Source organism: Vidua macroura, chromosome 1 (assembly GCF_024509145.1).
Source record: "Vidua macroura isolate BioBank_ID:100142 chromosome 1, ASM2450914v1, whole genome shotgun sequence".
NCBI lineage: Eukaryota > Metazoa > Chordata > Aves > Passeriformes > Viduidae > Vidua > Vidua macroura.
Genome location: NC_071571.1, coordinates 151,433,750 through 151,445,820, shown reverse-complemented (window position 1 = coordinate 151,445,820; position 12,071 = coordinate 151,433,750). Strand labels below are relative to the sequence as shown.

At 41.6% G+C, this 12,071-nt stretch overlaps 1 protein-coding gene across 16 annotated transcripts in view; it reads left to right on the top strand.

Moving 5' to 3' along the window:
• TSNARE1 (t-SNARE domain containing 1) overlaps positions 1-12,071 on the top strand; it is a 452,764-nt gene that overhangs the window by 95,787 nt on the left and 344,906 nt on the right. For all 16 annotated transcript variants that reach the window (XR_008436580.1, XM_053974698.1, XM_053974688.1 and 13 more), the window contains one exon: positions 4,622-4,744. Coding sequence is in view for 15 of the 16 variants with exons in the window: in XM_053974698.1 (XP_053830673.1) it covers positions 4,660-4,744 (85 nt within the window). In the remaining variant the exon portion in view is untranslated. The remainder of the gene's footprint in view (positions 1-4,621; positions 4,745-12,071) is intronic.

The following is a 12,071-nucleotide window of genomic DNA, read 5'->3' as shown; positions in this document are numbered from 1 at the left end:
AGCTTGAATACCCCCAAGGATGGGGACCCCACAGCCTCTTTGTGCAGCCTGTGCTGATGTTTGATGACTCTCACCATAAAAAAAAAACCCACAAAACAAATAAAAAAAAAAACACTCCAACCCCAAAACAAGCAGGTTTTTTTTGTTGTTGTTGTTGTTGTTTTTTGTTTTTTGTTTTTTTTTTTTTTTGTTGTTTGTTTTTTTTGAACTGGAATTTCCTGTATTTCAATCCCTCTTGCCTCTTGTATAGTCACTGAACACCACCAGGAAGAGTCTGGCTCCATCATGTTTGCTTCTTTCCATCAGATATTGAGACACCTCAATACCACCACACCCTTCTCTTCTCCAGGGTGAAGAGCCCTAGCTCCCTCAGCCTCTCCTCATACAGGGGGTGCTCCCATACCTTGACCATCTTTATGGTCCCTCAGTGGATTCACTCCAATATGTCCATGTCTCTCCTTATTTCTACTTTTTCCCAGTATTGTTTGGAAAGAAATGTTCCAGCTCATGTCTTTCTCAGCCAAACTCAACTTTAAATATAAATAAATTGTCTAAAGTGCTGTTGTGGTTGAATTCCAGCTGGCAAGTAAGTTCCACAGAGCCACCCCCTCACCATCCCCAGCAGGCTGGTGGAAATGAAGGGGATGAATAAAAGTGAGAAAGCTCATAGGTTGAAATAAGAAGAGTTTAATGATTGAGATGTAATAATATAATAGTTATAATAACAATAATAGCAATAATAATAAACAACCGATTTCTTCTATACTGAAATCTCACCTTTCATTCCCACCACTAATGCTGCCCACCCAAGTGTCTCTAAATGGAGACTGATGGGTGTAGAGGTCTTAAATTTCATTTTGCCTGCATGGTTTGACTTACCAATATCTTTCCCAGTCCAAGAGATATGGACCAACTCTTTCCTTGAGATTCTACATCCTGTTATTCTAGTCATGGCATGATTGGCTTGTACAGGATATACCAAGAAATAAGCACTTGATTTCATTAAAATACAAATTCATGTCTCTTTTAGTCTGGCTTGGATGTGGTTATTCTTTTATTTGTATTTCAGGTGACGAGGATAAAGCTGTGAAAAAAATGTTTTTTCCTTCTTACTCTTCTTTTTTTTTTTTTATTGTGTCTAGTATGTTAGGAAATGCTTGTTCCAATTTGTATGAACTGCCTTCACAGTAAATTGGACAAGTTTCCCTGAGGAGCAGTAGACAAAAGACTTGGGAAGTGCCATGGGGATGGGGAGGGAAATGCTTTTATTGCCAATCAAATTAAAGGCATTTAGATCTGCTCTTAAATTTTCCTGTAAATATATTACTGTGGGATAAGAATTTGGCTCCAGAGCTATGTGAATAAGGGATGTTTCAATAGCTTGGTAGAATGGGGTGGGAGGTGGCTGCTGCTAAAAAGGTTGGTTAAGCTACAACAAAATATTTCATTTTCAATTCTTTCCATTTTTCCTCCCTTACAAGGAGAAAAAGCTTTAAAATGGAAACACATCCTGAAAATGATAAATCAACATCAAACACTTGGAGTGCTCTAAAAGCCCCCCTTCTCTCCCCCTTTCACACTACTGTGTCGGAGGAAAAATAGAAGCATTCACTGTTTGCCAAAACAACACTTGCCCAGTTGTAATCAAGGCATTTTACAACAGGGTGTAGACTTTCACTCCATGTTTGTTGTCTGTGGCCTTGGGAAACTCATGGCAAGAAATGTTTCCACTTGCTTATCTCTAAAAAGAGAGGGTGGGTCAGGAAAAATCTCTGTACAGAGGCTGTTTTCAAGCTGTTTGGTTGTCCCAAATCCCTGCAGTGGTCTTAAACTGCGGGGGATAAAGAAAATAATTCCTTATCTCTGCCCAAAGACTTTCTTGCAGCTGTCTTCCATGTGCCCAGATTTTCCCAGGTAAGTTTTGCTGGATCTCAGGTTGCATTTTGTGTTGAAGGTTGTGTTGGTAGTTCTGAGCTCACCTGAGACCTGGGAGAGCTGAGGTTTGTTCCCAAGTCCATCACAGACTTCCCAACTGAATCTTCAACTAAATCTTGTGGGTTTTAGTGGTTGTGATCAAGAATTCCCACCAAGACACCACAGAATCACAGAATGGTTTGGGTATGAAGGGACATTAAAGATCCTCTTGTTCCAGCCCCCTGCCATGGGCAAGGACACCTTCCACTATCCCAGGGTGCTCCAAACCCTGTCCAACCTTGCCTTGGACACTTACAGGGATGGGAGAGCCACAATTTCCCTGGAAAATCTGTTCCAGGGCCTCACCACCTTCTGAATATAGAATTTCTTCCAAATACCCAATCTAAACCTACTCTCAGTTCAAAGCCATTACTCTTTGTCCTGTCACTCCATGCCCTACTAAAAAGTCCCTCTCCACCTCTCTTGCAGACCCTCCTGAGCTACGGGAAGTTGCTCCAAGGTCTCCTGGGAGAAAGTACAATTGTAGGGTGTATTTCCATGGAGCTCATGGTTTTGCAGTTTTGCAGAGCTGACATGATGGATTGTTTGGCTGTTGAGTGTCTTAGTTTACAGGTTTGCTCCTTGGTTCCTCTTGTTTGCTCCATTTCCTGTCTCCTTGAAACACACTCCAACCCTCACCCTCTCTCTGGCTGCTCAGGCTCTCACAGCTTGGCTTCCATAAGTTTGGGCTGAAGACTGTTTCCCTAAAATGAAGAATTTCTGGCCTGGGGGCTCCTGCAGCCTTGGATGCCAATTATGTGTGCATGTGGTACACTGAGGCTGGCTGGGGAAGCTGCACTCTGGATTTTCTCCACTTTTAATGGATTTCGCTCCCAACCACTGCTCTTTCAAGGCAGTTGCACTTTCATCCTCTTTCATGTGTCTGGCCCAATTAAGGGAGGATGGTGAGTGATTTCTTTTGGTCCTGGAGTTCCGCTGTCTGGTGAATCTCAGCGCTGACTTTTTTTTTTTTTTTTTTTTTTTTTTTTTTTTTCCCCTTGGTTTTGAAACTATGAAAAAAAAAAAAAAAAAGGAGAATGAAGTACCACAGGTGCCTGAGGCCATCAGGCTGTTCCCAGTACAGTGGAGAACTGGGACTTTCTGGTGCTTTGCTTTCCATGGAAGACAAACCAAAGGAATGTGTCAGTATCAGTGCATCCCAAAAGAGACTTCAGCCCTTTCCTGAGATATCTATCAATTAGGACATCATGTCACACTTGGTCATGTGCCACAGAAAGTGGAGGCCATTGCCAGCTGTTTGCCTGTCAGAGGGAAGATGGCTGGTCCAGAACTTGAGAAATTTGAATATCCAAGCCCAGAATGAAGCATCACAGCTCATGTTATCCAGCTTAACACCCCAACATCTTTCTCAGCACAAGAAAGGATATGGATCAGAATCAGAGGAAGCCACAAAAAGCATCAGAGAGGTGAACCAGCTCTGCTGTGAAGAAAGGCTGTACAGTTGGGGCTGTTCAGCCTGGAGAGGAGAAGGCTCTGGGGATTCCTTTGTTCCTTAATTAAGGAATTCCTTAATTCCTTAATGGTCTTTCAATACTTACGTATAAGAAGGATAAGGACAGACTTTTTAGCAGCACCTGTAGTGATAGGACAATGGTTTTAAACTAAAAAAAAAAAGAGTAGATACAGAGTAGTTATAATGAAGAATTTTGGTTTATGGTAAGGTGAGTAAAACACTGGGCCAGGATGCCCCATCACTAGAAACATTTCAGGCCAAGGACGATGGACTAGATGATCTTTAAGGGTCCCTGCTGACCCAAACCATTCTGATTCTGCCATCACACCAGAAGTGTTGCTATTCTTGCAGGATTGTAACTTTTTTCTTGTGGTAGAAACACCAGTCTGGGGTGATTTTTTCATAGCCTTGGTGTAAATAAGCAGCAGCTGGGTTTGGTCCTGTATAATCTCCCAGCTCATGCAGCACCTTTATCTCTTCTCTTCCTTTGCTGCCATCATCTCCTTGCCTTTGAGCTGAACTGTGTTGATACCAAAGCCCTGGACACTGTTGAAATGCTGGAGGATGTCTGGGTGAGGTATTTCTGTGGATAAGGAGGAAGAAGTTGTCTTCCTCTGACTGCTGCATTTATTTTATTCTGCTGCTACTACCTCAGGCCTTGCAGATTTTTAATTTTTTTTTTTTTTTTTAACCAGCAAGGCAAAATAAATCTGGCTCCAGTATTTCTGCTGAAGGCCCAGCAGCTTATGGCAACAAACTGTCTCTTTTGAAAGCTCATCAAGGCTGCAGTGTGATGGATAGACTCCAGCCAGCTGTGTACTGGTAATGTTCCAGAAGACAGCATCACCTTTTTTTGATCGAGTGCTTAAGTCTTTACCTTCCAGCTCAGGATCTCAAAGCACTTTGTGAACAGTGAGGAATTAAAAGTTGCCCTTTATCAGTGGAGAAAATGAGACACAGGGAGGTCAAATGACTTGCTTGCCCTCAAAATCATTTGTAGTCCGGAACACCTGGATTTTAGTGCTTTTAATTTTTTTTTGCAGGTGGGCATCCTGAAGTTTGGAGATTGCCCTGTGTCTTTTATTTGCCTCTCAATCCTCTTTTTTTCTTAGGCTAATGGGGTTTAACTGACTTTTAACAGTGTTATGTCTGTCTTTTTTTCTGTTTTTTTAGGTTTGAAGTGCACTCCAGCATCCATCACTATCCAGAAAATGTCTTATGGATCCATTGATGGGAGTGGATTTGGGAGCAGGAACCCATTTGGAGGCCCTACGAGACAAGGCTATCAACCTCTCGGTGAAGTATTGATCCCTTGCTGTAATTTATTCCATGTGAGGACTGAAGTTTGACTTGCTCAGTTCACTGTGGCTGCTGTGTAAATATCACACCCTCACCAGGGGTCATTCCTGACACTGATTTTCAAAGGTGAAACCCAAACTTTTTCAGTTTGATCTGTGTGATTGAGGCCTGACATCTTGCCATGCTCAGAATTTGAATCTGCGACATGGGAGAGCAGCACTAATGAGGGTTTTGGAGGAATTTTGGGGAATCAGAAGCAGAATACTCTCTAAAGTGGCTTGTGTCTTTTCTCATCTCCCCATCACCTTTACAAGAAGTTTGTCTCAATGGTTGTTCTAACGCGGGCAGATGGAGGGAGTAGATGAGAGGATGTACAAAATACAGTGGGCTGTGCTTTCCCAGAGGATAACTTTGCTGTGGAAGCTGCTGGAGTCTGGGAAACATGCTTGGACATGGCAAACAGGATCAAAAACTCACTCAGGAAATGCTGAAACCTTAAACAGTGGCTTGCAAATGGCTGTGGATTCTCTCTTTGTGTTGTTTTTTTTTAAGCAGAGGCCAGACCAGCTCTAGGGCTGATCTGGGCTTATCTAGTCTGGCTTTGAGTTACTCTTTTCATCTGGGACATATCCTTCATTTTGTTCCTGGATCTGGCTTGCTCTTGTGACATGGCAAAGGGCTCTCTTTTCCTTTTTCACCAGGGAAGAATGTCACCACTCTCTGCACTTGCCTTTGATTTCAACATTCACTAACACAGCCTGATTTGGTGTTCATGTTTTGAGGGTTGCGAATGTTCTTTGGGAAGCAATTTTCATTTTGCAAATAGCAGTTCTCCCTGGATGGAAATATATATATATATATATATATATATATATATATATACACACACATATATATATAAATATAAAAATAGAGGTTTCTCTTGGGTTTCTCTCCTCTTACAAATTTGGGTTTAAGTCTGATTTTTTTTTCTTTGAACAGGAAGAAGGTATTGAAGTTGTCTGTTCAGTTGTAAATAGTTTTTTTTAGGCTATTCTGCAAGGCAAAATTAAAGGCATAAAAGCAAGGAAGAATGGGATACTTGGGCACAATCAAAGAACCGTAAGAAAAGAGAATTGAAATGTGGATTAGACAAACAATGAATCTCAATGCATTGTAGCTTAGAGTTAAAAAAAAAAAAAGAATATTTATTGTGCTGTATGAAAGGACCTCTGTTTTTAATGCAAATTCACAGAGTAACTCAAGACACTTGAAATCTCTAAATATTTGAAGAGGTCCCTTATTGTGCCCAGCTTGACCACAGCTTGACAGCTGGAGCTGTGATGCTGAAGCCGCCCTTAGTGTGGCAAAGAGGAGCTGCTGTGGAAAATTCAGTTATTTTGAAACTGCCACAGTGTGTTGGCTGCCCAGCAGAGCCTGTTGATGTTCTGGGTTATGGCTTAGACTTGAGTGCTGGTTTCCCCTCCAGGCTTGCACACATCCTGTCTGGTGGCATTGGATACTTCTCCAGGGTCCTCCAGTGTGGATTTTCCCAGCCAGCCAAAATTGGTTGGTCCCTTAGCTAAGCATCCCTGTGGAAAAGATTGCAAGGGGAGGGACCTGTTTGCATTGGCCAGGGCACCTTGGAGAAGTTTCCTTTCTTTGTGTCTCAGTCAGAGGTGGGTTCGTTCAACCTTGAGAAAAGAAGGTTTAGGGAAGACCTTTTCACTGTGTTCCAGCATTTAAAGGGTGGCTGCAAATGAGATGAAGACTCTCTTTTCACATGGCAAAGATGTGGGGTATTGGGTGCAAGTTACTCCTGGGGAGATTATCAGAGACTCAGAAAAGAGGAAAATGTTTTGCAATGGGAACAATCAGCCTTTAGAATAATCTCCCCAGAGAAGTGGTGGATTCCTGAATGTTGGACAATTTTAAAGTTCATCTGGATGGAGTGCTGGGCCATCTTGTCCAGGCTATGCTTTTGCCAAGAAAGGTTGGATTAGATGATCCTTGAGGTTCCTTTCCAACTTGGCATTCTGTGATTCTTGTTCTATTCTCATCTGAACCCGTGTCCCTTTGCCACAGAAGATGGACACATTGGATGCCTTTTGTCACAGCATCCCCAAATATTGCCATTAATTAAGTGCCAGGAGAGGGTAATGCAACACTAATTATCTGCCTCCTGCTTCTGGACAATGGATGACTGGTTTGCTAAGAAAAATTGCCTTTTGTATTAGATCATGGTGTGGCTGGAACAAAGGAGCGTGGCCTTCCCACCAGCATTTGTGTCTCTGCTCTCAGCAGGGACAGACCTTGATGGGAATGTTCTGTGTGTGCTTTAAACCTCTCCCTCTCTTTGTAGATAATAAATAAATAAATAAAACCAGGTATCCCTGCAGGTAAATGTCCAACAGCGGTCCAGCGGTAATATTCAACATCCAACAGAAAACCCTGAGATACAGCAGCAATAAAGGTGTTGGGGGTGGAACTGCTTCATCTGTAACACAGAGAGCAAAGAAACGAGGGCTCAGGTTTAGTTTGGTTTTGTTTAATGAGGGGTGATATTGCCATGGGGGTTTGCTCTGTGTTTGTGCATCTGTTTGCCTTGGCTCTGTTTCCTCCATGCTCAATCCAAATGTGCAGCCAGGATGGGAAAGGTTAATTACTTGGAGGTGATCCCCTTGGCTCTGGGCTGATGTGATGATGGATGGACTCAGAGCCCGTCCTCAGGCCATGTGGAGGTTAATGTTGCTGACCACCCTAATTAGAGAGATCCACTATCGCCCTGTTCTTTTAGAAGTTTTAAAGTTCTTTTAAAAGTTTTCTATACCTTCTGACATTTACATATTTCTACTAGAGTTGTCACTCACTGTTCACGTAAATAATGATTGGTTTGCATTCTTCCTTGTGGGAGGAGAGAATTAATAGACTGCTAGTTTAACCAGTGTAGTTGGAGAGATGGCAATTTCATCCTCCGATCCACTACCACTTTTAGAATTCCATATATTGAGAGGTCAGAAATAAAACTTCCTCTTTTCTTTCTTTTGCATCTTGAGTGAGTGCATGAGTTATTTTGTTATGTTGTAGTGCGACAATCCAGACTCCAATTGCAGAGTTTAGGGAGGATCCTGAGGCAGTGTTTTTGGAAATTTGGTTTGCTCTGGACACCTTGGTGTTGGAAAACTCTAGTTCAGACTCTGGTTTTGATGGTGGATATGCAGGATTTCTTGGGGAAAACAGAAACAAGGTTTTTTTTTTTTTTTTTTCTTTTTTTTTTTTCTTTTTTTTTTAATATTGGCAGGTTTTAGGAGGGGAGAGAGAGAAGTTCAGCAGAACTCAGATGTTCTGTGGCCTTAACCAAGGAGCACCCTGAGGTGTGTCACAAGCAGGATCACCAGGATTACCTGGAGTAGAACACTTTGGGGGTTTGGTTGTCCCACAGCCACTGAGGGACAGCCAGAAGTGGCAGGTGGAGGCATAAGCCATGTTCTGGTCCCCAAAATCATTGTAAATCCACGTGTTCCCCTGTTTCTTTGTAGGAGCTTCTCTGGGCTTCATCTGGGCATTGGTGTTGCATGGACAAATTAGAAAGCAGGTAGTAGGAAGTTATTGTTTTGCTTTGTGGTTTTTTTTTTTTTTTTTTTTTTTTTTTTTTTTTTTTTCTTTTTCTTTTTTCTTTTTGTTTTAAGTTTAAACTTGGGAAATGGAAAATATGGAAAATATTGACTTCAAAAATATTATTTTTTAAGTAATGTGACATGTCTAAGACAAACAGGGAGCAAACACTGTACAGCAGTAGGGATTAAACTCTGGATTCTTACCGTGTGCGACCTGCACTCTCTACCACACTCAACCTACCTTCCCAAAACCATTTTTTGTGGGGAAAATGAACAAAACCTGCTTTACACAAGGAGGCATATAGGTCAGGGAATTTAAATAGCTTGGATTAAAATGCCACAAGACAGGAAATTTTTAACACTGCTTTTATTAACCTTACTGTAACCTGGACGTTAAATGCCAGCTCTGAAAAGGTAAGGTTAATTTCATATTCCAGCAGTGCACTGCTTCCAGGTGAGCCCAAGGGACTGCTGTGTCAGTGCTTAATTTGGCTGTGACTTCATTTAGACCATTTTCCCCTCAGTTTCTCCTGAAGATTTTGTGTGGGACTCTGGCCAGGGCTGTACTCAAGATATATCACATGTGAGTCTTTCTCCTGGTTGGATAAGGTTGGTTCTCTTGTCACTGAACAAAATGAGATTGGTCCCTGCAAGTTGTCCTTGGCAGTGTTCTCTGGATATAAATCACCTGATTACCATTTCAATACTTAGCAATTGTTAAATGATATTTTCTAACATACTTTTTTTTTCCTGGAACCGGGTCTGTGATTTTCTTTGCCCTCCCATCTCTACCACTCCCCTGCCTCTGTGCTGCACCAACCAGTCCTTGGGTGGAAAGTCTTGTGCCAGAGCTGGCAGTGCTGTCACTGACCTGTCATGGAATTGTTTAGGTGGGAAAAGCCCTCTGAGATCCTCAAGTCCAGCCATTAATCCAGCACTGACAGGTCTACCACTAAACCAAGTCCCCAGGTGCCACATCTACACGTCTTGTAAATCCCTGCAGGGATGGTGACTCAGCCACTTCCCTGGGCAGCCTGTCCCAGGGCTTGACAACCCTTCCAGTGAAGAGTTTTTCCCAAATATCCGATCTGAACCTCTTCCTTACAGATGAACCACCCTTCTGTCCTCTCCAATCCCATTTTCCTCTTTTTCTAGCAAATCAGAAAAGTGATTTGTCTTTAAAAATGCACCATGGAGTTCATGGTTGCCTCCAAGTTTGGCAGAGTCACAGAGCTCCTGTGCTCCATGGGAGGGGGATGTTCAGATGATTGTGACTCCTTTGGTGGGATGGGGCTGGCAGAAGTTTTGTTTTCTGGGCAAAACTCACTCAAAAGCTCGGGTACAAACCAGCAACATGGCCTGACTGTGGGAAATAGCAAAGGTAAGAAGATTTCTAGAAAGGTAGTCAAAAAGCAACAAAGAGAGTTTCTTTGTGATTGTACTGAGAGGGGGAAATGTGGGAAATAGTAAAGGTAAGAAGATTTATGAAAAGCTGTAAAAGCAGGCCTTAGAAACAGAAAGAACAGAAAACAGAGCTAGCTGCAGCTGCAAAGTCTGAAAGTAGAAAAAGTTACAGTAGTGCAGCAAGCAAGGACATGAAACAGTAGCTTGAGTTTTAGGCTTGGCTAAGATAGACCTTAAGACTGCAGAAAAATACACTTAGCACGATAGCAGAAGGCCTTAAGCTTAATAATGCAGTATTTTGTATTGTTAATAGAGAGCAGACAAGCTAGCATTGTGTGAAGCAGGTGCACGTGTGCTTTTAGTGATTGGCTACAACAACTGTCTGTGAGCTTTAGCAATGTGCTATTGGCTGGAAAGTTTTTCAAATGCTCTGTAACAAAGACATCTTTGGCTGCTGCTGGCAGGACGTGTGCTGCTATCATCTTTCTATTGCCTCAACCATGTAATGAGGCTGATGCTGCAACAAAGCTCAAGGAACGTGCCCCAACAGTCCCATCCCATTGTGAAAAACCCCAACACACCTGACCTCCACGTGGCCTCACTGCAGCCCCAGGTGTGGTGTCAAACTGTGGGAAGGAATCCACTGCCAGCCTCACATCCTGATGCTGCAAAGAGCTGAAGCACGGAACAAACTCCTGGGTACACAAGGAGTCCCCCTGGGGTTAATTAACACTGAGCACGTGGTTAATTCTTCTCTCTTGTGGCCTGAGCATTGCTTTGGTTTTGCACTGGCTTCTTAAGTTAATTCCAGTGCTTGGAATGCTTTGCTGAAGGGAATTTGAAACCCGTGGTGGTTGCAATGAAAGGCATTGTCCAGAGGGGCTGGTGGGAGGTCCAGGTCTGGTTGTGGCAACTGTTCCTCACTGGGAAAGTGAGGAACACTATCCACAACCATGCATTTAAATGTCCTCAGGAAAGAGTGCTAGAAAGGGTTAAAAACAGTGAAAGAAAGCAAGAACAAAATTGTTGAATTTTTGGGGGATGTTCAAAGTTACTCTGCAATATTAAGAGTGGTTTTTTCAAAGGCTGAAGTCTCAAACTGAAGGGCTGGACCAGATCACATTCAGTAATTTAAACAAACTGTGCTTTTGGGCTGGAGTCCTGTCAAGTGTGGAATTACAGAATCATTAAGGTTCAAAAAGACCTCCAAGATCATTAAGTCCAAGCTTCAAAGAAGGAAGGACTGAAGATGTGACCTCCTGTAACACCTTTCCTCTGTCATGCTTAGACGGGTTCACAAATACGGCTCCAAGGCTTCCTTCTGGACTTGTCTCTAATTTGGAAAGCTCTAAACAATAATGTGGCTTGTCAAATGTTGTGCAAAACAACATTTGCGAATATTAATGATTGACTTTGGCTTCTAAGTCTTGGGTTCCATCATATTTTCCTCAATTTTTGATCCCACAGAAGTTGAAGAGTTGGGTGTCATATTTAACAGGTCGTTAATAAAGTGCAAGTTAAAGTCTAAGTGCAAACAATACAAACAATCATAGTAAGATGATCTCTCTCACTATATAACCCCAAAAACATTTTTGTGGCATCTACAGAATTATTTCATATTGTTTCTCTGCTATTGTGCAAAACTTCCAAAATTATATATTTATTTCCTTAGTCCATTTTCACTAGATTTAGAAGATCTTCTCTGCCTTATATCCACTTCTTGGAGATCTTAGCAATGATTTAATGAATTAATAAGACTAAACTTAAGAAAACATATTAAAGAATTATGAATAACATGTTTTATAGCAACAGGAATTGCCAGGAGAATTAACATTCATACACAAATTGAATTTGAAACTGTTTGTTTTGAAAACCTCTGCCCTATCCCTTTTGGCACTTCTAACATTATAATAAATGTTTTGCTATAATTTCAGTATTTCAGGAATTGTAAGTGATTATGCATTTATTTATATAACTAGCAAAATCAGAAGATACCATTGGAATAAATAAGTATTTTCATGACATATGTGATGGTGAGCTGACAAATTCTTAGCAGGAAAAAAAAAAAAAAAAAACAACAAAACCAACAAACCAATCCCAAAACCTCTTGGGTAAAAATATTTTTTTTTTTTTCTTTACCAATTTTATTTACTAGTCTTGGTTATCCAAAGCAATTTTAATACAAACATGTAAAACTCATCTTGGTGGTCCCAGTCTTTGACAGAAATCAGAAATCAAAGACACTCACCTTTCCTTAGGCATTACAGCTGGAAATGCATTTAAATATCAGAACAGTTCAGAACAGCTTGCTTCATTTTCCACTC